At 40.9% G+C, this 25,602-nt stretch overlaps 1 protein-coding gene across 9 annotated transcripts in view; it reads right to left on the bottom strand.

Moving 5' to 3' along the window:
• The window catches only part of AKAP13 (A-kinase anchoring protein 13), a 342,871-nt gene that overhangs the window by 137,614 nt on the left and 179,655 nt on the right, over positions 1-25,602 (bottom strand). For all 9 annotated transcript variants that reach the window (XM_067695979.1, XM_067695923.1, XM_067695933.1 and 6 more), the window contains 2 exons: positions 20,336-23,480; positions 16,451-16,584 (listed from right to left, as the gene is read on the bottom strand). In XM_067695979.1, the coding sequence (XP_067552080.1) occupies positions 16,451-16,584; positions 20,336-23,480 (3,279 nt within the window). The remainder of the gene's footprint in view (positions 1-16,450; positions 16,585-20,335; positions 23,481-25,602) is intronic.

Here is a 25,602-nt window from a genome sequence, read left to right as displayed (position 1 = left end):
CCTCTTCCCTTGAGTCTCCCTCCCTCCCTATCTATCCCAGCCCTCTAGGTGGTCACAAAACACGGAGCTCATCTCCCTGTGCTATGCGGCTGCTTCCCACTAGCTATCTATTTTATGTTTGGTAGTATATAATATATGTCCATGCCACTCGCTCACTTTGTCCCAGCTTACCCTTCCACCTTCCCGTGTCCTCAAGTCCATTCTCTAGTAGGTCTGCATCTTTATTCCCGTCTAACTCCTAGGTTCTTCATGACCTTTTTTTTTTTTTTAGATTCCATATATATGTGTTAGCATATGGTATTTCTTTTTCTCTTTCTGACTTACTTCACTCTGTACGACAGTCTCTAGGTCCATCCACCTCACTACAAATAACTCAGTTTCGTTCTCTTTTATGGCTGAGTAATATTCCATTGTATATATGTGCCACATCTTCTTTATCCATTCATCTGTTGATGGACACTTAGGTTGCTTCCGTGTCCTGGCTACTGTAAATATAGCTGCAATGAACATTTTGGTACATGACTCTTTTTGAATTATGGTTTTCTCAGGGTATATGCCCAGTAGTGGGATTGCTGGGTCATATGGTAGTTCTATTTGTAGTTTTTTCAGGAACCTCCATACTGTTCTCCATAGTGGCTGTATCAATTTACATCCCCACCAACAGTGCAGGAGTGTTCCCTTTTCTCCACACCCTCTCCAGCATTTATTGTTTCTAGATTTTTTTGATGATGGCCATTCTGACCTGTGTGAAATGATATCTCATTGTAGTTTTGATTTGCATTTCTCTAATGATTAATGATGTTGAGCATTCTTTCATGTGTCTGTTGGCAATCTGCATATCTTCTTTGCAGAAATGTCTATGTAGGTCTTCTGCCCATTTTTGGACTGGGTTGTTTGTTTTTTTGATATTGAGCTGCATGAGCTGCTTGTAAATTTTGGAGATGAATCCTTTGTCAGTTGCTTCATTTGCAAATATTTTCTCCCATTCTGAGGGTTGTCTTTTCATCTTGTTTACGGTTTCCTTGGCTGTGCAAAAGCTTTTATGTTTCATTAGGTCCCATTTGTTTATTTTTGTTTTTATTTCCATTTCTCTAGGAGGTGGGTCAAAAAGGATCTTGCTGTGATTTATGTCATAGAGTGTTCTGCCTATGTTTTCCTCTAAGAGTTTGAAGGTGTCTGGCCTTACATTTAGGTCTTTAATCCATTTTGAGTTTATTTTTATGTATGGTGTTAGGGAGTGTTCTAATTTCATTCTTTTACATGTAGCTGTCCAATTTTCCCAGCACCACTTACTGAAGAGGCTGTATTTTCTCCACTGTATATTCTTGCCTCCATTATCAAAGATAAGGTGACCATATGTGCATGGGTTTATCGCTGGGCTTTCTATCCTGTTCCATTGACCTATATTTCTGTTTCTGTGCCCGGACCATACTGTCTTGATTACTGTAGCTTTGTAGTATAGTCTGAAGTCAGGGAGCCTGATTCCTCCAGCTCCATTTTTCTTTCTCAAGATTGCTTTGGCTATTCGGCATCTTTTGTGTCTCCATACAAATTGTGAAATTTTTTTGTGCTAGTTCTGTGAAAAATGCCAGTGGTAGTTTGATAGGGATTGCATTAAATCTGTAGATTGCTTTGGGGAGTAGAGTCATTTTCACAATGTTGATTCTTCCAATCCAAGAACATGGTATATCTCTCCATCTATTTGTATCATCTTTAATTTCTTTCATCCATGTCTTATAGTTTTCTGCATACAGGTCTTTTGTCTCCTTTGGTAGGTTTATTCGTAGATATTTTATTCTTTTTGTTGCAAAGGTAAATGGGAGTGTTTTCTTAATTTCACTTTCACATTTTTCATCATTAGTATAGAGTAATGCAAGAGATTTCTGTGCATTAATTTTGTATCCTGCTACTTTACCAAATTCATTGATTAGCTCTAGTAGTTTTCTGGTAGCATCTTTAGGAGTCTCTATGTATAGTATCACGTCACCTGCAAACAGTGACAGCTTTACTTCTTCTCTTCCGATTTGGATTCCTTTTATTTCTTTTTCTTCTCTGATTGCTGTGGCTAAAACTTCCAAAACTATGTTGAATAATAGTGGTGAGAATGGGCAACCTTGACTTGCTCCTGATCTTAGTGGAAATGCTTTCAGTGTTTCACCATTGAGGACGATGTTGGCTGCGGGTTTGTCATATATGGCCTTTATTATGTTGAGGAAAGTTCCCTCTATGCCTACTTTCTGCAGGGTTTTTATCATAAATGGGTGTTGAATTTTGTCAAAAGCTTTCTCTGCATCTATTGAGATGATCATATGGTTTTTCTCCTTCAATTTGTTAATATGGTTTATCACATTGATTGTTTTGCGTATATTGAAGAATCCTTGCATTCCTGGAATAAACCCCACTTGATCATGGTGTATGATCCTTTTAACGTGCTGTTGGATTCTGTTTGCTAGTATTTTGTTGAGGATTTTTGCATCTATGTTCATCAGTGATATTGGCCTGTAGTTTTCTTTCTTTGTGACATCCTTGTCTGCTTTTGGTATCAGAGTGATGGTGGCCTCGTAGAATGAGTTTGGGAGTGTTCCTCCCTCTGCTATATTTTGGAAGAGTTTGAGAAGGATAGGTATTAGCTCTTCTCTAAATGTTTGATAGAATTCGCCTGTGAAGCCCTCTGGTCCTGGGCTTTTGTTTGTTGGAAGATTTTTAATCACAGTTTCAATTTCAGTGCTTGTGATTGGTCTGTTCATATTCTCTATTTCTTCCTGGTTCAGTCTCGGAAGGTTGTGCATTTCCAAGAATTTGTCCATTTCTTCCAGGTTGTCCATTTTATTGGCATAGAGTTGCTTGCAGTAATCTCTCATGATCCTTTTTATTTCTGCAGTGTCAGTTGTTACTTTTCCTTTTTCATTTCTAATTCTATTGATTTGGGTCTTCTCCCTTTTTTTCTTGATAAGTCTGGCTAATAGTTTATCAATTTTGTTTATGTTCTCAAAGAACCAGCCTTTAGTTTTATTGATCTTTGCTATCGTTTCCTTCATTTCTTTTTCATTTATTTCTGATCTGATCTTTCTCATTTCTTTCCTTCTGCTAACGTTGGGGGTTTTTTTGTTCTTCTTTCTCTAATTGCTTTAGGAGTAAGGTTAGGTTGTTTATTTGAGATGTTTCTTAAGGTAGGATTGTATTGCTATAAACTTCCCTCTTAGAATTGCTTTTGCTGTATCCCATAGGTTTTGGGTCATTATGTTTTCATTGTCATTTGTTTCTAGGTATTTTTTGATTTCCTCTTTGATTTCTTCAGTGATCTCTTGGTTATTAAGTAGTGTGTTGTTTAGCCTCCATGTGTTTGTATTTCTTACAGATTTTTTCCTGTAATTAATATCTAGTCTCATAGCGTTGTGGTTGGAAAAGATAGTTGATACGATTTCAATTTTCTTTAATTTACCAAGGCTTGATCTGTGACCCAAGATATGATCCTGGAGAATGTTCCATGAGCACTTGAGAAGAATGTGTATTCTGTTGTTTTTGGATGGAATGTCCTATAAATATCAATTAAGTCCATCTTGTTTAATGTATCATTTAAAGCTTGTTTCCTTATTCATTTTCATTTTGGATGATCTGTCCATTGGTGAACGTGGGGTATTAAAGTCGCCTACTACGATTGTGTTACTGTCAATTTCCCCTTTTATGGCTGTTAGCATTTGCCTTATGTATTGTGGTGCTCCTGTGTTGGATGCATAAATATTTACAACTGTTATATCTTCTTCTTGGATTAATCCCTTGATCATTATGTAGTGTCCTTCTTTGCCTCTCTCTTGTAATAGTCTTTGTTTTAAAGTCTATTTTGTCTAATATGAGAATTGCTCCTCCAGCTTTCCATTTTTTTTTTAATTTTAATTTTTTTTTTTTGCGGTACGTGGGCCTCTCACTGTTGTGGCCGCTCCCATTGTGGCCCTGGAGCACAGGCTCCAGAGGCGCAGGCTCAGCGGCCATGGCTCACGGGCCTAGCCGCTCCGCGGCATGTGGGATCTTCCTGGACCAGGGCATGAACCCGTGTTCCCTGCATCGGCAAGCGGACTCTCAACCACTGCGCCACCAGGGAAGCCCTCCAGCTTTCTTTTGATTTCCATTTGCATCTAATATCTTTTCACATCCCCTCACTTTCAGTCTGTATGTGTCCCTCGGTCTGAAGTGGGTCTCTTGCAGACAGCATATATACGGGCCTTGTTTTTGTATCCATTCAGCCAATCTATGTCTTTTGGTTGGAGCATTTAATCCATTTACATTTAAGGTAATTATCGATATGTATGTTCCTATTACCATTTTCTTAATTGTTTTGGGTTTATTATTGTAGGTCTTTTCCTTCTCTTGTGTTTCCTGTCTAGAGAAGTTCCTTTAGCATTTGTTGTAAAGCTGGTTTGGAGGTGCTGAATTCTCTTAGCATTGCTTTCTGGAATGGTTATAATTTCTCTGTCAAATCTGAATGAGATCCTTGCTGGGTAGAGTAATCTTGGTTGTAGGTTTTTCTCCTTCATCACTTTAAATATGTCCTGCCACTCCCTTCTGGCTTGCAGAGTTTCTGCTGAAAGATCAGCTGTTAACCTTATGGGGGTTCCCTTATGCGTTATTTGTTGTTTTTCCCTTGCTGCTTTTAATACTTGTTCTTTGTACTTAATTTTTGATAGTTTGATTAATATGTGTCTTGGAGTGTTTCTCCTTGGATTTATCTTTTATGGGACTCTCTGTGCTTCCTGGACTTAATTAACTATTTCCTTTCCCATATTAGGGAAGTTTTCAACTATAATCTCTTTAAATATTATCTCAGTCCCTTTCTTTTTCTCTTCTTCTTCTGGAACCCCTATAATTCAAATGTTGGTGCATTTAATGTTGTCCCAGAGGTCTCTGAGACTGTCCTCAGTTCTGTTCATTCTTTTTTCTTTATTCTGTTCTGCAGTAGTTATTTCCACATTTTATCTTCCAGGTCACTTATCCGTTCTTCTGCCTCAGTTACTCTGCTATTGATCCCATCTAGAGTATTTTTAATTTCATTTATTGTGTTGTTCATCATTGCTTGTTTCATCTTTAGTTCTTCTAGGTCCTTGTTAAATGTTTCTTGCATTTTTTCTATTCTATTTCCAAGATTTTGGATCATCTTTAGTATCATTATTCTGAATTCTTTTTCAGGTAGACTGCCTATTTCCTCTTCATTTGTTAGGTCTGGTGGGTTTTTATCTTGCTCCTTCATTTGCTGTGTGTTTTTCTGTCTTCTCATTTTGCTTATCTTACTGTGTTTGGGGTGTCCTTTTTGCAGGATGCAGGTTCGTAGTTCCCGTTGTTTTTGGTGTCTGTCCCCAGTGGCTAAAGTTGGTTCAGTGGATTTTGTAGGCTTCCTGGTGGAGGGGACTAGTGCCTGTGTTCTGGTGGATGAGGCTGGATCTTGTCTTTCTGGTGGGCAGGTCCATGTCTGGTGGTGTGTTTTGGGGTGTCTGTGGCCTTATGATTTTAGGAAGCCTCTGTGCTAATGGATGGGGTTTTGTTCCTGTCTTGCTAGTTGTTTGGCATGGGGTGTCTAGCACTGGAGCTTGCTGGTCATTGAGTGAAGCTGGGTCTTGGCGTTCAGATGGAGATCTCTGGGAGATGATTTCGCCGTTTGATATTACGTGGAGCTGGGAGGTCTCTTGTGGACCAGTGTCCTGAAGTTGGCTCTCCCACCTCAGTGGCACAGCCCTGATGGCTGGCTGGATCACCAAGAGCCTGTCCTCCACACGGCTTTCGCGCCACCCTAGTCTCGAAGCTCCCGCCCCTGTTCCTCAGGCCAGGACTGCATGGGAGCAGAAAAGACCTTTAAATGGTCCCACTACGAATCTTATGATCCCATTCCATTTGTGCAAACAAACCAAAGGGGTGGTGAGGTATCTCCAACTCAAGTACCTTTTTCTACTGGTCTATCTTTCTTCAAGGAGACTCCGAGCAAGAAAGTAAGTCTTACTTTTTCACGATTTATCCCCCTCTCCATTTTTTTTTGTTGTTGTTGTTGTACTACTGCTTCAGGAAAGGGGTAGAGCAAAATTTCCCAGATGCTGTGATGCTCGAAAAGTATCTCATGTTCTATGTAGTAGAAGAAACACACACATGTGTATGTATACAGTAGTCCCCCCTCATCTGAGGTTTTAATTTCCATGATTTTAGTTACCTGTGCTCAACCATAGTCAGAAAATATTAAATGGAAAATTCCAGAAGTAAACAATTCATATGTTTTTAGTTGTGCACCATTCTGTGTAGCCTGACGTAATCTCGCATCATCTCTCTCTGCCCCACCTGGGACGTGAGTCGTTCCTTTGTCTGGCGTAGCCTGCCCATTAGTCACTTAGTAACTGTTTTGGTTATCAGACTGACTATGTCAGTACACAGTGTGGTGTTCAACTAACCCTTATTTTATTTAATAATGGTCCCAAATCACAAGAGTAGTGATGCTGGCATTTTGGATCTACCACAGATGTAAAGTGCATCTTTTAAGTGAAAGATGAAAGTTCTAGACTTAATAGGGAAGGGGGGGAAAATCGTATGCTGAGGTTGCTAAGATCTATGGTAAGGAGGAATTTTCTGTGAAATTGTGAAGAAGGATAAAGAAAATAGTGCTATTTTTACCATAGCACCTCAAACTGCAAAAATTATGCGTACCGTGCGTGTTTAGTTAAGATGGAAAAGACATTACAGATTTAAGGTATTCTGAGAGAAAGATCACATTCACATAACTTTTATTACAGTATAGTTATAACTGTTCCATTTTATTATTATTGTTAATCTCTTACTGTGCCTAATTCATAAATTAAACTTTTTCACAGATATGTATGTATGTATATGAAAAAACAGTCTATACAGGATTTGGCACTATCCAAGGTTTCAGGCGTCTACAGGGGTCTGGGAACACATGCCCCGTGGATAAGGGGGGACTACTGTATATCTCGCATGAATGAAAGTTCCGAGTCAAATTTAGACATTCAAATAAACACTTTCCACAGTGTCCACTTTGGGGAGCTATACACTTAACCTAATTATTCTTGTTATAAGTACTTCAAACTGTTCCAGAAATCATCTTCTGCAACTACATTCAATACAAATCCAGGAACCAAACACAAAAAATCTATTTCATTCTTATACTTCGGTTCGACCCCAAATTCCAACTGCATAATGACTAGGCTTTCAAAACTCTTAAATACATTTCAATTCTAATGACTCAGGACAGAATGCCAACTGCTACACAGATAAGGAAGATCAATATAAAAAATATTTGGCTTACTGTGACTTCTGAGTAAGACTTAAACTCAAAGATATATTAATTGTGCTCCTAAGAGTATGTTCTGTTCTGAACTTTATGGAAAGTATCTTCATTATCAACTAACTTTCTATTGAAGACTACACACGTGGCAATGACTTAAGACCATGTCACAATTCTTCGGTTCCACAAGGAGGGATGGGGCTTTGGGGGTTCTCAGAATGGAAGCAAAATGGCTATATCACTGCATGAAAGAGGCAAGGAGGGAATGCAGATTTATACTGGCTGAATGGAAATATTTAAACAGAGGTACTACTCTTTTTAATTCCTACATGGTTCACATATTACCAAATACTTCCATTCTTTATGCTTCTTTTGGTAAATGTTACTTTTCAGTTTCCTAAACTGAAATTGGGGCATTTCTGGCAATTCTTGGATCTTTGAAGGGCCAAGTACATTGTGAAAGCAATAAAGAACTATAAAGCTGGAGAGCACACCAAAGGTTCCCTGAACCTATCCCTACTTTCTAATGAATATTTATACCATGTGTGTTACAACAAGGTTATCACCAAGGAAACATCACTACATTTCAGACAAGCACTTCTCAGGAAGAATTCATCTCTCTGTGAACTTCTAGAGCACCTTAAAGGCACCTATGGCATATCTCACATACTGCAGCCACAGACTGTGATTATGCCTGTATGTGCTTTCTTTATTTAACTAAACTGGGGACAAAGACAATATCTAACCTCTTTTTTACTTCCCTACATATTTGATGCAATACCTTGAGAGGGAAAGGTATTCATTTAAAGTTTACTAAATGAATGAATAAAGGAAATCAAAGCCACAGACTACATCACGAAGTTGAGCAGCCTAATGGGCCCAAAATATCAGAAATCAGTACCCCTGAAACCTTTTCTGGATAAACAATTCCATATACAGCGTGCACCTTTACTCTTATGGTGGCCAACCAGCAAGGCATCTTCTTAAAATACACAATCAAAATCTGAGAAATCTATAAATGTCCCAATTATGTGCATCACTGAGAAGGACCTAAGCCTTTCTCCACAGATCAAATGATATTTTTCTTTTAGTTTTTCTACTATGGAAGCTTCTTCTCTTAAGAGGGGAAAACAAGTAGCCATAAAGTCATGTTTATGTCAGTAAGATGAACATAGAACTTGGGGTCAGAAGCAATACACTGGTTTTTCTGAGAGGTCGCCCAGTGGGGGCCCTTCCAAGTCTACTGGCAGAAATAACGGTTACACCCAAGCCTGAGTTTCTGACATGGAATGTACATATCTTCACCCCCACAAAAGACAATCCTCCTTTAAAATGAAACTTGGGAAGCCACTTGAGGTAAACAGTGTAAAAATAATACACCATTCCTTAGAAACGTCCCTCCTCCCAGGGGGTATATAGGAACTTAGAGAGGAGAATTTACCATTTATCTAGCTGAAATATATCTATTCATAAGCCACCCTGAGTTTGCCTATATATTTTAACACTTACCAGACTGTATCTTATTGGTTTAGTAATTGTCTCTTCCCACTGGAATATGAATTTGAATGTGGAGACAGGCTTATTTTCATTTCAGCATTTCTAAGGTCTAGCACAGAGTTCAAGAACATTTGTTGAATGAAGTTCTGAATAAATCAGTGCACCTTCACAGTAAACACAAACTGACATGGTAATTTAAATAAGTAACACTATGGCCTGATACAGTTGGTAACTTCTTCCAAGATCATTTTAACCATCACCTATTTAAAATCATTCATCCATAGAGTCTTAAGAGTGGGTCTGATAATTCTGAGTTAGTTTAAAATGAGATTAGAGTTACACCCTACTGCTTATAAAACGTCTAGTACATGCTGGACACTATACTAACTCTAGTTAGTACAAATAACTCTTGCAGTTGGCATCATTATCCCAAATTTATAGATGAGGAAACTGAGCCTCTAAACAAATGGATCAAAGTGGCAGATCAAGGGCCAGAATTGGGATTAAAACTGTGGTTTACTGGGCTCCATAATCTTTCCACTGTGCTTGGCTACTAACCTTGGCTGTCAATATAATGAGATAAGAATGAACAAAAGTGAGATGAGGAGTGTAACAAATGGGCCAAAAGAGTGATAAGAATCACATTTGGTTCTTTTGTCCCAACAGGCGGGGGCGGGGGGGTGGGGGGTGGGGGGTGGGGGGGTGGGGGGGTAGAAAAAGCACACATGCCTCCTCCAAAACGCACACATGACCTATGATTAAGCAGTTCTATGAGAGAAAGAAGTGGATTATTAATCAAAGTAAGACTGTAGAGCAAAACACCCTGGAAAATGTTCAAAGAAAAAGTGATCAGTAAGAACTGGCCATTAAAGGAAGTGTGATTTTAAAATGTCCTTCGCGGTTGCCCTTTTACTCCAATACAGTAAGATATACACCCCAACATTCATGGACTTATTCCTATCATTTTAGAATCACACACTGGTTAAAAATTAAGAACCTGAAGAAACATTAGAGATTACCTAACCATTATACAAGTGGGAAGATGGAGATCAGAGAAATTAAATAATTTCCTCAAGGTCACTGAAAAATGTATAGCTATATACAATGGTATACTACTACTCAGCCATAAAAAAGAATGGATTTTTGCCATTTGCAATAATATGGATGAACTTGGAAGATATTACGCTAAGTGAAGTAAGTCCAACAGAGAAAGACAAATACTGTATGATATCGCTTATATGTGGAATCTAAGAAAATAAAACCAACTAGTGAATATAACAAAACAGAAAGAGACTCACAGATAAAAAGAACAAACTAGTGGTCACCAGTGGGTAGAAAGAAGGAGGGAGGGGCAAGATAGGGTCAGGGGATTAAGAGGGACAAACTACTATGTATAAAATAAATAAGTTACAAGGATATATTATACAACAGAGGGAATATAGCCAATATTTTTTAGTAATTATAAATGGAACATAACCTTTAAAAATTGTGAATCACTGCTAAACAGCTGAAACATATAATATTGTGCATCATCTATGCCTCAGTTTTTTAAAAAAAGGAAAAAATGTATAGTTAGATCATTAAATTATACTCTTACATATATTATTTACAGATATTTTTACATTAAGGATGTAGTTTTTCCACTTATGGCTTTGTGATCTGGGGCTCTTTAAGGCACTTCTTTTTTGCAACTATCTTCTCTAGAAGAACACTTGGAGAATTTCTTGTTAACCCCATTTCAGAAGAGACATCCAGAGTATCTCCAAAAATTCTGTATGAAAAAGCTGAGGAGTATGTTTCCCTGTGACTGAAGCTAGCTCTAGATTTGGACCCAAAAAGGATAATTGGCAGCGGGGGGTGGGTGCAGTGCTAGTTCTCTTACATGCCAAATATACGCAGAGAAGACTTACTGGCGACATGAAGAGGCCACTTTGCTTTTTCCTAGATGACACGTATACCACAAAACTATATATATGTAAATATGATAGCAGAGACATTTTTAAAAAGACCTTTTTTAAAATTGAAAACTGTTAAATAAGAGGGTAGGATGTGTGAGTCATTTTGAATATCAGTGCTACGACCAGTCCAGTTAGTTACCAGATAGCCTGAGAGCTGCCATATGTTCCTATGGCAGGTGTGCATGAAGGGTGTGAAAAGCCACACAAAACGAAAACTTTTTTGAAGAGATTCCTGGACTAGGGATGGAAATGCAAGCTCGCCCCCTTGAGACAAGAGGAAGGAAACACAGAAAATAATCAAACTACAGGGAGAATTCAAGATTTTAACCAGAAATAGTCCAACACTGCCCTTACCACAACCTTGAAGAAACAAATATTAATATTGTTGTAAAAATAACTAAGAATGGAAATTCAGTTAATTTAATGTTTGGCTGTGTCGGGTTTTTTTAAAATAAATTTATTTATTTATCTGTTTATTTTTGGCAGCGCTGGGTCCTCGTTGCTGCACGCAGGCTTTCTCTAGTTGGCGGCGAGCGGGGACTACTGTTCATTGGGGTGCGCAGGCTTCTCATTGCAGTGGCTTCTCTTGTTGTGGAGCATGGGCTCTAGGTGCTCGCGCTTCAGTAGTCGTGGCTTGCGGGCTCTAGAGCACAGGCTCAGTAGTCGTGGCGCTGAGGTTTAGTTGCTCTGCGGCATGTGGGATCTTCCCGGACCAGGGCTCGAACCCGTGTCGCCTGCACTGGCAAGCGGATTCTTAACCACTGTGCCAACAGGGAAGCCCTATGTAGTTATTTTTTTTAAAAGGGAGCATGGTTCTGATTGGGGAGTGTGTGTTAAATGAAGAGTAGACTTTCCCAGTAACCTAATACTCAACATATGGGATTTTATAGTTGTGCTTGAACATATTTGTTCTTGAGTGTTTGGCTGCTAGGACCATGGGCATCCTGACAAGATATACCTGGCTTATTGAATTAACTCCTCCATATGGCTAATGAGCTTCTGCAATGATCATCTGGAAAAGGAACTATTACAGAAATACCTTAATGAACAGATACCCCAGGGAAGCAAGCTCCTTCCTAATGAACTTGGCCACGTGTTGAAAAGATTCACAGAGGACATGGAGTATGCTGGTTTGCAGCACTGGGTCAGGGAAGTAGGAGTCAGAATTCCTTCCTGGTCACCATGGAGCATATTCTCAAGGTGAATGGTCCCAGAAAGCTTTCTGTTCTGGACTCAAGTATTGAATGTCACCTCTACACCCAGTCATATCATTCTTTAGGAAATAAATGGCAGGTTTGGAAAATATTAGTAATTGTACATCAAAAGCAAACTCTCTGGACAAATACCATCTTGATGGTACTTAGCTACAGCTAAACAAATTATAATAAGAACATGAGACTTATTTTAAAGTGAATCAGCTTAGATCCTAAAACAGCCAAAGGAATTTCTCCAACTATCACTGAAAGCACGAGGGTATAATGCAATGGTTTTAGAATCTTAGGGTGTGTATGCATCATTCAGGGGTACTTGTTTAAAATGCAAAAACCCATCCAAGTGAACTGAATTCCCCAGAAGTATACCCTCAGGATGACTTTTCTGGAAACCACAGTATAGCAGAGACATTACGGACACAGAAATGAGGTTCTAGTCTAGCATACAGAATTAACTAGCTGTAAAATGAGGCAAGTCGCTTAACTTTCCAGAAATCATTTTTTTCCTCCTATAAAGCAAAGGTATTAGACTTCAGATAATCTTTAAGCTTCACTCAAATTCTAAGGGTCTCAGAAGTAAAACAAGCACCATGTCTCCCAACTTAAATTAACATTTGATGCTATTCCTGAAGCTTTTATAACAATGTTCAAGAAGCAGAACCTGAGGCTTGATTGTTTTAGGAACCACAATATGCCACCGGTTACTTAAATTACTTAAATTAAAAAGGATATTGGAATCTAAAGTTATAAAACTAATTAATAATAATAATGCTAAGTGGTACTTATTGCATGTCAGGCTCTAAGTACTTGATATATATTAACTCACTGAGGGGAAAAAAAGAGGACTACAAGAGGTAATCTGAGAACCTTGAAACCAGGAATGTATATAAGAAGGGATAATGTTGAATATTAAATTGTAACTAGTATTAAGGCTTTGGCAATACTTAATAACAACCATGACTACTAAATGCTGATGAGGGCTTCCCTGGTGGCGCAGTGGTTGAGAGTCTGCCTGCCGACGCAGGGGACGTGGGTTCGAGCCCCAGTCCGGGAAGATCCCACATGCCGTGGAGCGACTGGGCCCGTGAGCTATGGCCGCTGAGCCTGCGCGTCCGGAGCCTGTGCTCCGCAACGGGAGAGGCCACAACAGTGAGAGGCCTGCTTACCACAAAAAAAAAAGAAAGAAAAATGCTGATGAAATGACTAATGGGAATGGACCATATTGTGTATAAAACCTGGCCTCTGGAATTGTGAACAGTTTTCGATTCAGTGAAGAAATATCCGTTAGGACCACATATCATGTATTGAGACACCTGTAGCATTTAACACACGCATGCGTTTTCTCTGAGGATATAAGCAAGCACTATTCTTGATACTGCCTAATTCCTTTATGAACCTATGCTTTAGGTTTTCAAGACAGTAGCAAAGCGTAAGATACACAGTTTTTTCCCGTTTTACATTTGGAAGAGGATGATTCAGTGAAACAATGAGTCAATGAAGCAATGACTGGCTTCTTCCCAAGGCCAGCAAAGAGACTGACCATGTGTCTGAAAGATCGAATTAAATAATGCTAAACAAATGCCACTCCACCCTCGACTACAATCACAAGCTCAAGTAACCCTTTACAGACTGCAAACCCAGACTCCAGAAGGTTAAGGCTAGAAGACGAATAGAGTAAGGAAGCTGAGCCCTGGAGAGACTAAGTCAAAAAGCAAATTCAGGAGAAACACAGAATCGGAACTCTCCACCTTCCTATGTGCAGGTTAGTAACCAGAGCTTTCACGGCAAGATGAAACAATTTAGAAAAGAAAAAAATTCTACTTGCTTTCTCTTTCTTTTCATCCACTGAAGCACAAGTATCCTCTAGGTCAGGAGCCCACAAACTACCACCACTAGGCCACCGCTTGTTTTTGTACAGCCCGTAAAAAAACACCCTGAGTAGATTTTACATTTCTTAATGATTGAAAAAAATTCAAAAAATTAAATTACTTCATGATATGAAATTCAAATTTCTATAAAGTTTTATTGGAACACAGTCACACTCTTGTTTACAGGCAGCCTGTGGCTGCTTTCACACTATAACATCAAAGTTGATCAGTTGTTACAGAAACTGTAGTCCCACATACCCTAAAATATTTACTCTCTGTCCTTTACCAAAAACGTTTGGGAACTTCTCAATGAATATAGCATGTGGAAAGTTAAATGGGATAAAAAGAGAAAATGGGGCATTGGAAAGATCAAATTGTGTGTCCATGCTTTCTCCTTTCAATCCATAGCAAGTAAGGCAAGGCTGGCAGAGCAACAGGGAGGGGAGGTCAGTGGTCAGATTTCACGTCACTTTGAGAACGCCGTGAACACAAAACCCTCCACTGTGTAGACCTGAAAATCCTCATAAACTAAAAATTCCATTAACGTATGCTTTCTCTAACTACGCTAAGTGAAGGCAGACACAAAGCACAGATAACCCCTAGCAACAGACAAATTACATGATTCTCACATATTGATGCTCCTTAGAATATACCCACAGTCACAGAGCCTGGGGTTAAGAGGCAGGGAGGAAAGCACCCCACTGGGCAAGTCCTAGGTTAGAACCAAACTACAAGCTCCCATTCTAGCAGGCTCTGACCTTGAGCTAGCCGTGTGACTCTCTGAGGGTGTAATTCTTTTATCTGTAAAATGAGGCTTGATGACCAACCAGAGGAATATTACCTATCTCAACTCCTAAAACTGGAGGAAAAATGAGAAGAGGAAAGAGACGAGGAGAGGAGGTACTTTCTTTTAAAAATACAGTGTTTTGTTTTCTTTTTTATAGTAGTCAAGATACTGTCAGGACAGAGATATCCTCATGGGAAAGCAAAAGGTCTATGGCCAAGCATCAGGCTGCACTCCAGAACACTAATTAGCAAGACTTCAGATGGAAGACTAAGAAACAGAGGCATTTGAATTCAAGGATGTGAGTTTGTTCCTTTCCATTTTTAGGGGCTCCTGGAAACAAAGACACATGTACCCATGCAGGGTGTGTTCTCTTTTCTTTCCCCAGGGGCAAAAGCAATATTTGTCTGTATAGTGCCTGCTGTACAAGTAGCCAACCAGGCATTAGTCATGGATACTATCTGTAATAAGGGGTGGGTGAAAACAGTCAGCACCTCCCTACCACTGTACTCCAAAAAAATGAAGCTTGTTTATCACAGTCCATACACTTGAAACATTTTGGGAGGGTATAGTTCTGTTTATGTACTGGGGTAACTTTATGAAAAAATACTTAGCCCTCTGAAGAGCAAACACAGTGCACCCTCAAGTCTAGACAAGGAAGGTTCATTTTCCGACGGGCAATATGATTTAGGCCAGTAACTCGATTTTTCAGCTTCCAAAAGGTGTTCTTTTTTTTAAGACAAGTGTGGAATCTAAAGCTTAGAACCCTGTTTCTCTCAACAAGTTTAAGTTCTCTGTTTTACAAGTTAATAGCTTTAAACAAGAAGAACAATAATCTCAAGACCCTGAAGAAAACCATTTCTGAAAACTTAGTTAAGTATTAAATATAAAATTACCATATGGGTCAGCACACCCATTACTAAGTATATGAAAACATATGTCCACACAAACTTATACACAAATGTTCAGAGCAGTTATTATTCACAATAGCGAAAAAGTAGAAATAATCCAAATGCACAACATGTAGTATATCCATACAACAGGATATTACTTGGCAATAAAAAGAAATGAAATACTGATCAATGTTACAACATGGATGAACCTTGAAACATTACACTAAGTGAAAGAAACCAGTCACCGAAGGCCACATGTTCTATAATTGCATTTATATGAAGTTCCGGAACGGGCAAACCCATAGAGACAGAAAGGAGATTAGTGACCGTTAGCTGAGGAGGGTGGTAGTGAACTGCTAATGAACATGGGGTTTCTTTTCAGCATGATGACAACGTTACAAAATTAGATGGCAGTGACAGTTTTAAGACTTTGTAAATATATTAAAAACTACTAAGCTGCGCACTTTACTTGAATGAGTGAATTTTACGGTTATGTGAACTATGTCTCAATAGAGCTATTATGAAAACCTAGTGAATTTTTTTTCCATCATTAAAAATGACATACTTCATATTTTAGTCAGTATTGAGCTTTAAGTTAAAATCTCATTTTTGCTATCAGTTTCTATATAAAGAAAGAAGAGTCAGGTTTAAGAAGGGTTAATAGATCCCTTTTTCTGATAATTCCCATCTTGTGACATGTTAAACGTCATGACAAATTGGAAAGTCTTGTGCTCACAGGAAAAGCATTTTTCATTATTATCTCCAAGGGATCCCTGCAGGAGGGTCCATTCTAAAACTATGCTATGCAAAAGCTTCACTGCAACATGTCCACATTTGTATATGAGGGAACAAGGGAGAAAGGGGAAAAAATCCTACTGTGAATCAAAAAAAATCCCCCAAGCAAGGCCATAAATCAGACACAACAGAGCAGCCTAAACACACTTTGTGCTCATACAGACTTACCGCCTGGGTCTTCGGGCCTTGTTTCACCTCCGGCGTAGAAGCTACGTTTCCTACAGCCACCTCTTCAGAAACTGAACTCTCCTTGGTATTACTCAGAAAATCCATTTCATCTTCAGCTTTCGTGTCTGGCATTTCTGAAGAGAACAAGGTGGTTACAAAGTACATTTGGAAAAATTGATTCCTGGGCCTTACTATTTACACAACATGCTCCAGGTTTCATGTGTTTTGTTTGCCTTTCCCTTTGTGTTAAATAGAAAGTATTATTTTGAAGCTGGTGTCATTTCTGACCCTGTGCTGAGCTAGTCCCTCATCACCTGGCTATATGGTTTTCTCCTGCTTCTGTGTGGGTTTGTAGCTAAGGTAAGATCCAGTTCAATGTCCACTGAACTTCCATCTTCACTACTGACTTTTTCATGACAATTTGATGAGTGTGGTGCTGTCTTGCACATGGAAAAGAAAACTGACAAGCTTTAAGGGAACAGATTAATAGCTAAAGCTAGTAGTCCATCCTGACCATTATCAAAGAGGCAAGAGATGTATCTGTACAGGACAAAAAGGAAAGAGCTACTGAGAATGAGATAAAGCCTTTGGGAAGAGTCTTTCTTTAAAAACATACTACATACACTCACCTACCCATCACAGCAATTGATAAGACTGAACTATTCTTAATAAATTAGTTTTTGTTTTAACTTTTATTTCTTCCCAAACCAAAACATAATTACACACTATCAACAGCAATTCCTTTTCTGAAGAAAAAGTTTTTTCATGTTTTCTTTAGAATTATGCTCAACAGACCAAACAGTAGTGGTTTTGTTACATGACTACCATATGGTCAAGCTAATACAGGAAGGAAGTGATAAAATGATGCCTGAGGCAAATTTAGGCTTCAACACTTCTTTAAAGGGGACTGATGGTTGAACAGTCAAAATTCACCTTGATAATCCAAACACAAATGGAACTATCAACTCGATTTCATTTGGAAGATTTTCTGTGGTTGTTATTAATCTAGTCACACTACTACTCTGGCAGAGAAAAATGTTCCCTACACCAGAGGGCAGAGGCTCCTTTCACCAAAGAATAAATTATTATATTGTATTATGTATTTTATAATTATATAAATAAAATATATTAAGATTTTATTCTAATAGCACACTGTGAGAGTGTATACCTTTATACACTGTGACGTATAAAGGTCTACTTTAGATTTAGGAAAGTGACATTCCTATAAATGAACAGTTGTAAGTCTCCTTTCTTTGCCCTAATTTTTTAATTACATAATCTTACTAGCAATTAAAAAAATGGGCAAACACGTTTCCTTGCCCAAAGAACCAAAATCTTTCTTACATTTCATAAAATGTGATTAAAGTTAAAAAAAAAAACAACTGACTAAGCAACCCCCTTAGAAGTATTCCTTGATCAAAACATTTCTGACTAAGATAGGGTTGTTTTTGGTTTTTGGTTTTTTTTTGGGGGGGGGGCTGTTGATGATTTTTATTTTATTTATTTGGGGATGTGATTTCTGACACATCCTTACTATCCTACATCCATCAACTGAAAATATGTATCTTGGCAAGTAGCAACCAGTTCCAGCGGTAAACAGAGATTAGTGAGACCTGTGGGGTGTTGGCAGCCCCCTCGGGACTGGCCTGGCTCAGTTATGCACAACTAACTTCCCAAAGCACTGCGGCCAATGCTCCTGATGTGTAAAGGGCTACGTCCCCTTACCCTAACTGGAAGTTTTGTGTTTTCCTCATCTCAATTTCTACTTGGCTTTGTCAACAGCAGTATATAAAAACAAAAGCCAATGCCATGTGGCTCCTTCCAAATCAGCAGTTAAACTGATGTCTCCTCACTTATAAAACAGTATGGTTAAATTCATAAATGGCAGTGTAAACTTCCTAGAAAATACCCTTTGGTCTGAGATCACACTCAGGTGCTTTTTCTCCAGGGCAACGTGACCAGGGACTTTCCCCAAATCCTGGCTATTTTCTGAAAAAAGCACCAATTTCTTCATCACTGGTTACTTCTCTCTGTCCTTTGAGGCCATGAGCATGGAGCACATATGACTCCTCTGGAGAGCAGAATAAGTAACTCCACACACACACACACACACCCCCCCCGAAATCCCAAGCGCAGAGACACAGTTGAAACTTGATTTTCATCTCATTTTCCTTCCTAAAGCCTTAAAATCTTAAACATAATTTCTTAGCACCTTTACTATCTTTGTGTGCTATTAAAAATCAAAGTCTGGAAAAAAAAAATCAAAGTCGGCTTGGTTTCTATCTTTTCTCATAAGGTACTATAGACACAAACCTTACATAGTTTGTACTTGCTTGGATTAAATTCTGACTACTGAGCCAGAAAGAGAAATAATTCCAGCCCATGTGGCCAAAGACGCAGCACCCAAATGAAAACAACATAGGCAGGCATCAGCTTACAGCCACTCCCGTTCTTCTAAAATGTCAACCTGCCAGGGCCCCCAAAATAGACTTGCTGTTGTGCCTTCTTTTAAAAATTACAGACCTTCTCATTGAAATTCTGAGACCGTTAGTGATAGAAATTTGTTGGCTGCTAACAATCCAAGACACTTTAATAAAACAAAAAGTGTGAAATCACCAAAAATACTATCTCAGGTTTCTTAAACCCCTCAACTGGAAAAATAGATTATAAATGGTTAAACACCCTCTATCAGGGAAAATGACCACTGTGTTTAAATTGCTCTTTTTCTAAAGCCACTTCTCTCCTTATTCTATTTGTTCATTTCTATTCATGCCCCACCCCCCAATTCTTAACACCTACTACAGTAAAGGGGTTTTCAAAAATTAGAAAGAACGGCAAGAGCAATCAAACGATAAAAACAAAACAGGCTTCTTACCTACGAGAGCCTGGGGGCAAGCAAGGAGATAGGTCCTCTGTCTATAGCTGGTAACAGGTGGTGGTCGCAAAGTCTGAATCAAACTGACCTTGAACGACTTCAGGAGTCAAAACCGAGTCCGACTCCAGTTTGAACTTCAGCCTCAACCCCCAATAAGGAGTTTTATTCAGATCGTTTCTTTCCACTGAACACCAGTGGTTTCTCTTTGCTCTCTCTGGACATGGTTACCCACAGACGGAACGGGCTGGTGCTGTGTGAGCAATCTGCTTGCTGCAGCTGCTTCACCAAGATAAGCAGACACAACGTCTGCCCTGTGACAGCAGCTCAGCAGACTAGGCTCTGGCGGAAATCCTGTATCCTATCCCCTGCCTTTCGCAGGGTCCTCAATTCCCAGACTGCTGCCCAAGAGCAACAGGCAATGGAACTGGAGGTCTGCTCCTCAGGCAGGAAAAGGAGGGAGTTCCCTTCTCACAGCCTCCACCAATGACCTAATACCACCATTTGGGATGCTGGGCCATCGGCTTACCACGATACTTAGAGCTGTTTGTGAAACCACTCTGACTAAATTTGCTCAGGACACAGACTAGGATGATAGGGCAAGAAAGGAGTTTCAGGTTTGTAAATAAAACAGCACTGTTTGTTATGGTTCTCGAGAAAAAGGACTATGCCATGTGAACAAAAACATCTGCTAAATTCCTTTATCATTTTTGAGCACCTGGGATCTAGGCACTGTTTTCCAGGTTAGGAAAGTCATGACTGCACCAGTGCGATAGAGCATTTATAGGCTTTAAGCAGTCAAGCCAGAAGTCTGGAATGCAGGGAGCAAAAACTGCCCAACCCTGAGATGACGTGCCTCTCCGGATGGTGCTGACTGGTAACTTGGCAACCTACCCGATGAACGCCAGACCTCTAAACAACAACACGACACCTATGTTTATACCAGCACATCACAGAGACTCTTAAGGGAATTTGTTTCTCGAACTGTTGATTTCGTACTCTACTTTGCTTACCTGTTGCCGGAGTTGGTCCCTGGAGAGGCGGAATAATCTTCTCTGGCTCCTCCCTTCCAGCAAAGCATCCTGCAAGGTTCCCAGAGGCTTCTCCACGACTACTGCCCATTGGCGGGGTCTCCGCAGGCTGGAAAGCACTCGCCTTCCCTGCAGAAGCACTCTCCAGCTGTCCGTGCCCTGGGCCCGCCTCGGAAGGACAGGGCAGTGACATGTGACTGATTTCCCCCTCTGTCATCAGTTCTCCCGAGGCCTTGACTCGTTCTATGACAGCATCCACTATGCGACTCGCAGCCTCCTCAATCAAGTCCGCTGTCTCAGGCAGAAGCACGGCTTTGGCAGCGACGGTGCACGGCATAGGGGCAGCATCCCTTCCCCTGCCTGGGGCCTTGTCACCACGGCTTGAGAGCTCTGTCTCTGTGGGGTGCTCTTTGGCAGCAGGCTGCGGCGGGATGTGATGCGCTTCCTCATCCACCTGTGTCTCCTTGGAGTCGCCTGTGCTACGGCTGCCATCTGCTCCCCCCACCTTCCCCTTCTCCCAACCCAGGGACACGACCTCTGGGGGTGCGGCGCCCTGAGGGTCAGTCACACCTTTGTCCGGTAAAGCTCCCGGCAAACCCAGGATCATATTCTTCTCCTGGCTCGAAGAGACTTGCGGAATCTGGATGTCTGGAGCGTTGTGTGGTGTATCCTTTCTCCCGGTCCCAGTGGTGCCTTGCAGAGCACCGACCACGGCACCATCCAATGCTGCATTTCCACTCACCTCACAAGCAGTGGTCTTCCCCTGGGACTGAGTGTTTTTCACCTCAACATCCAGAGCAGAAGATTGCTCACAATTAAGAACCTCGAACCCATCTGGTAACAGATTTGGCAATGGAGGTGAGCTGTTCTGCTCTGCACCTGAGGCCTCCTGGCTTGAGTCTGCAGCCAGACTCGCTCCTGGTGGCACCAGGCTCTGTGCAGCCCCACCTTCAATCAGCTGTGCGACTGGTGGGGCCACTTCCTTGTTATGTTTAGTTTCTGCGTGAAGACAGGCCAAGGGTGTGCCCAGTGAATTACCGTTCCGAGGAGCTCTGTCCTCATCACAGACAGCTGAGCCAGGTTCTTCATGGAATCCCGGGGCCTCTTGTCCAGGAGGTGGTGTTCTCGGCTCTTCCTGCAACGTTCCTGAATGAAGAGTGTTGTCCTTAATGGAGGAACAGGTCACTGCTTTATCCTTGTCTTCTGGTCCCTGAGCTGCAGTGCTCTCTGGAACCACCTGATCTTTCCCTTCTTCAGTCAAAGCGGAATCAGAGGCCAAAGCGGCCTGACCCACATGGAGCAGGGAAGAGTCAGTGACCCCCTCGACGATATTCAGCACTTCAGGGTCTGCTGAGAGGCAGGGACGCTCACACTCCGCACCAGGTCCTATGGGACTGGTATTGCCCATGCTGGGCTGAAGATCTAGAGCAGAGGAGGGTGTGCACAGGCCCGCTACACTGTCTTCTGCTGGCTGCTTCTCCAGATCATTCGAGTCTCCATCTGGGCCATCTCTACAGTCTGTATGTGGTTCAAGAGTTGCTGTTCCTTTTTCATTCTGGGAGGAGGGGACAAGAGAAAGTGCGTCATCTTTGGTTACTGATTCACTGCCGGGACTGCCTGTCAGAGAGAAAGTCCTGCCTGATATCACTGCCTGGTCTGACACCCGTTCTTTCTCAGCTTTGGGGACAAGAGCATGTGGATGTGGAACTACCTCAAGCATATCTGCTAAAGGTGTTTCTAGTTTCGAATCTTTTCCTTGGCTTTCTTTATCCAAAACTTGGAGAGGACAAAAATCCACATGTTCCTGGGTGTCTCCATCAGGGTCAGGGGTGACCGTGTTAGCCTGTGGGCCTTCCAAGCAGCTGGCAGTGGGCAGTGGTTGTGTGTTGAGCAGCCCTGTGGTGGTGCCTTCAGGCTGGGTAACTATGTCATCACAGTGTTCTACAGCCAACACACCACTAGAAGTCCCCGTGTTCTGTCGACATGCAGAGGCAGCACAAAGTTTATCATCTCCAGTTGTAGAACAGATGGGTGATTTGCTGTTTTGGCTTTGAACATGAGATGAATCCGTTTCTGATTTCTGGTTTGGCATAACATCTTTTTGCGGCCTGGGAAAGGTTAAATCAGAGGGTGACAATGCCACACACATGCTGGCTAAGGGAGTGTCAAGCTCGAGACCTTCTGAAATCTCATCTTTTGCAGCAGCTAGAATTAACTGAGAGTTCTGAGCCCCTGGAGCATCAGCACTCTCTTCACAACTTCTAGAAGTTTCCGTTTCTGCAGTGCTTTCATCAATGGCAGTTTCTTCATCACTAACGACAAGTAAAGACTCAGCAGGCTTGTCAGCAACCAGGGAGCCAGAGGCAGAGACACCATTTGGAACACTGGCTTTATCCATAGGCTCGTCTGTGACTTTTAGGTCAGAGGCTCCAGCTGTGCTGATATTAGAGTCCTCAAATCTTTCCTTCATATTCTCCCCTGCTGCAAGCACATTCCTCTGGATGGTGGCCTCTGGGTTCGCGAGACTGCGTTCCGTTTCCCTTGCAGTGTCTGGGACACTGGCACCTGCTGGTGATGGGACCACCAGTTCACCTTCAGAGAAAGACTGGGCCGTGCCGGGCTCCAGGGCTACGCCTCCCTGCAGGACGTGGCCTCCACTGCCTGGAGACTCCTGGTCTGTGGTCATTGCCGACGATTTTGTTCCAGTTTCTTCATTTCTGACTCCACAGGATGGAAGGCCTTCTGTGTCCTTTCCTTTGCAATCAGGTGTGCTCTGACAGCAGCTGTCAGGATGAGACGTAGTCCCAGAGTCCACGATAGGTGCTGGCTCCACCTCGTCTCCTTTGCTCTCCACGCCTGTATTTTTCTTCCTACAGGAAGAGTCTGTATTCTCTTCCTTAACCACACTTGACAAATCATAGGAACTTTCAATCTGCCCCACAGTGCTCCCATGGCAGCACTGAGAGCTCTCAGCGCCTTCAGGAGAAGCAAGCTGCTGGCTGGCTGTGGGCTCTGATGCACAGGGAAGAAACTGACCATCTGTATCTTGGTCACTGGGCAGACTTGAAGGTTCTTGTGCTGTCACCACTGAGGGCATAAGACTGTCCATCTGTGTGAGGTTTGTTTTCTAGGAGGAAATGGAAGATACTTAAAAAAAAATTGTCCGGGGGAAAAGATGTCACTGACACCTATAAGCAAAAATTCTGTTGGAGAGAACTCAGTAGCATTCCAGCCTCTCAAGTCACAGGATAAGCCAACCTAAATAAAAATAAATTCTCTCTTGTTCCTGACATTAATTTCCTCTTATAGTTGAATATCCACTAGAATGATAAAAATGGCAAGAATAATACAATATGACTATTTTCTATATTATGAACTTACTTTAGAAAACAGATAAAAACTGAGCCTCAGAAGAGCTCAGTGGCTATCTTCAAATGAGCAGCTGAGAAAGATACTTTTTATAGGGGCTTTAGAGGGGCAGAGGCTGCTTCCATCCCACCTCATATATACAAGTAAAAACAAATCCTGGCCAGTCTGGTAAACTCTCTTCAATCACAAGGCACAGACATATGCTCCCATGCCCTAAATTCTCACTGAGGAGTTACACAGCATCCTTTAATCTCCAAAATATGCTCCGTTCAATCTAGTTTAACAATTTTAGTTATGGGGTTATAATTTCAAAAAGAGTGGCACGGTCGATTCTTTCACCTCTTGATAAAAGCAGTTCCTCTGTTCCTCTAATACTGCATATTAAATAAATAAGAATATATTGAACTAGTAGTACCTAATTCTTGATTATTCTCAGATGGTACTGTGCTTTGAGGATATTATAGGTCATCTCAAAAATAGTTTTTGCAACTTGAAAAACAGATGTAACCAACTATACAGGAATGGTTAAAACAATCATGGTTAATCAACCTGATGGAAAATGCTACGCTGTTATATAAGTGTTAACTATGAAGACCACAGTGAAATAAGGAAAAGATATTTATAACATAATGTTTAAGAAAATAAACAAAACTTACAGTTAATCTAAGGTTATAATTATGCAAAAACTACAAGTACACGTATATAAGGCTTAGGAAAAAATGGAGAAAAACAAACACAGCTGATCTTTAGAGTGGGTTTACCTTTATATCAAAATTTCGGGAATCCTTAAAATGATACTATTTTTTTTCAACACATAAAAACTATTTTGCTCTCTTTTTTTTTTTGGCTGCACTGCGCACCTTGCGAGATCTCAGTTCCCTGACCAGGGATTGAACCCAGGCCATGGCAATGAAAGCGCAGAATCCTAACCACCAGGCCTCCAGGGAAGTCCCAAAACTATTTTTATAACACCTGGTTTGCTCTTCGCTCATTATCTGATCTACTACAAGAATCTCACGCAAATCCACCATGCACTGTCATCTCATTCACTTACCCATTCAGTTCCTGTGTCGAGCACTTACAGTACTCCATCATCAGCCGATTCCTGTCTACTCACTGGGTCTGATGTAAAAGTTCACACATGTAAGTGTAAAACGAGTTACGCTCACTGAAGTCCTTCTAATAATAGAGTACACGAAAAATGAATTTTCACTGAAAGCGTCTGTGCTATGCTCCTTAGGGTATTCAAAGTGGCTTGCTTCCCTTCCTGCTGAGAGTGTAACTGACTCCAAAAAAATTATGAAAGCAGGTCATTAAATTTAATAAAGGGTGAACATTACAGAACAGAGATTTGCAGAAAAAAGTTGTCTTGCTTGAAAAATTTTAGATGCTCCTAACACAAGCATCTTCTCAGTTTTAATTTCTCATGGTTTCCTGTAAAATATTCCCACACCTTGCAGGTAGCTTTGGCATCTACTAAGTGCTGTTTTCAAATGGACTATCATTCACCCAGTAAGAAGAGCCCTAAAGGAAAACCTGACCTTCCGGCAGTCTCTTCAGAGGAAAATAAAATGACACCTATTCTGGAACAGATATGACTCGGAGAGGCAGAGGCAGGTACGTCTACAACCTGCTATGAAGTGTCCTGGCCTGCTGCTCTCCGAAACAAGCAAGGCCTGCTCCCAAAGCAGGCTCTGGCCTTGAGCTGACCCCAGATGACCTTAAATGAAATTACTGCCAAGCTTTTTCCAAATCAAATCAACTCTGAAATAAAATGGGTGGAAAAATTATCTAAACTTAGCCTTTCAGATGTCGTGGCCAAGAGAGATGTACTCATGTGACGTTTATATTATCCATAATAAATGCTACCAGGGAGTATG

The sequence above is a fragment of the Pseudorca crassidens genome, chromosome 1 (genome assembly GCF_039906515.1).
Source record: "Pseudorca crassidens isolate mPseCra1 chromosome 1, mPseCra1.hap1, whole genome shotgun sequence".
Lineage (NCBI taxonomy): Eukaryota > Metazoa > Chordata > Mammalia > Artiodactyla > Delphinidae > Pseudorca > Pseudorca crassidens.
The sequence above is the reverse complement of the archived record's forward strand: the minus strand, read 5'-3'. Positions and strand labels throughout refer to the sequence as shown.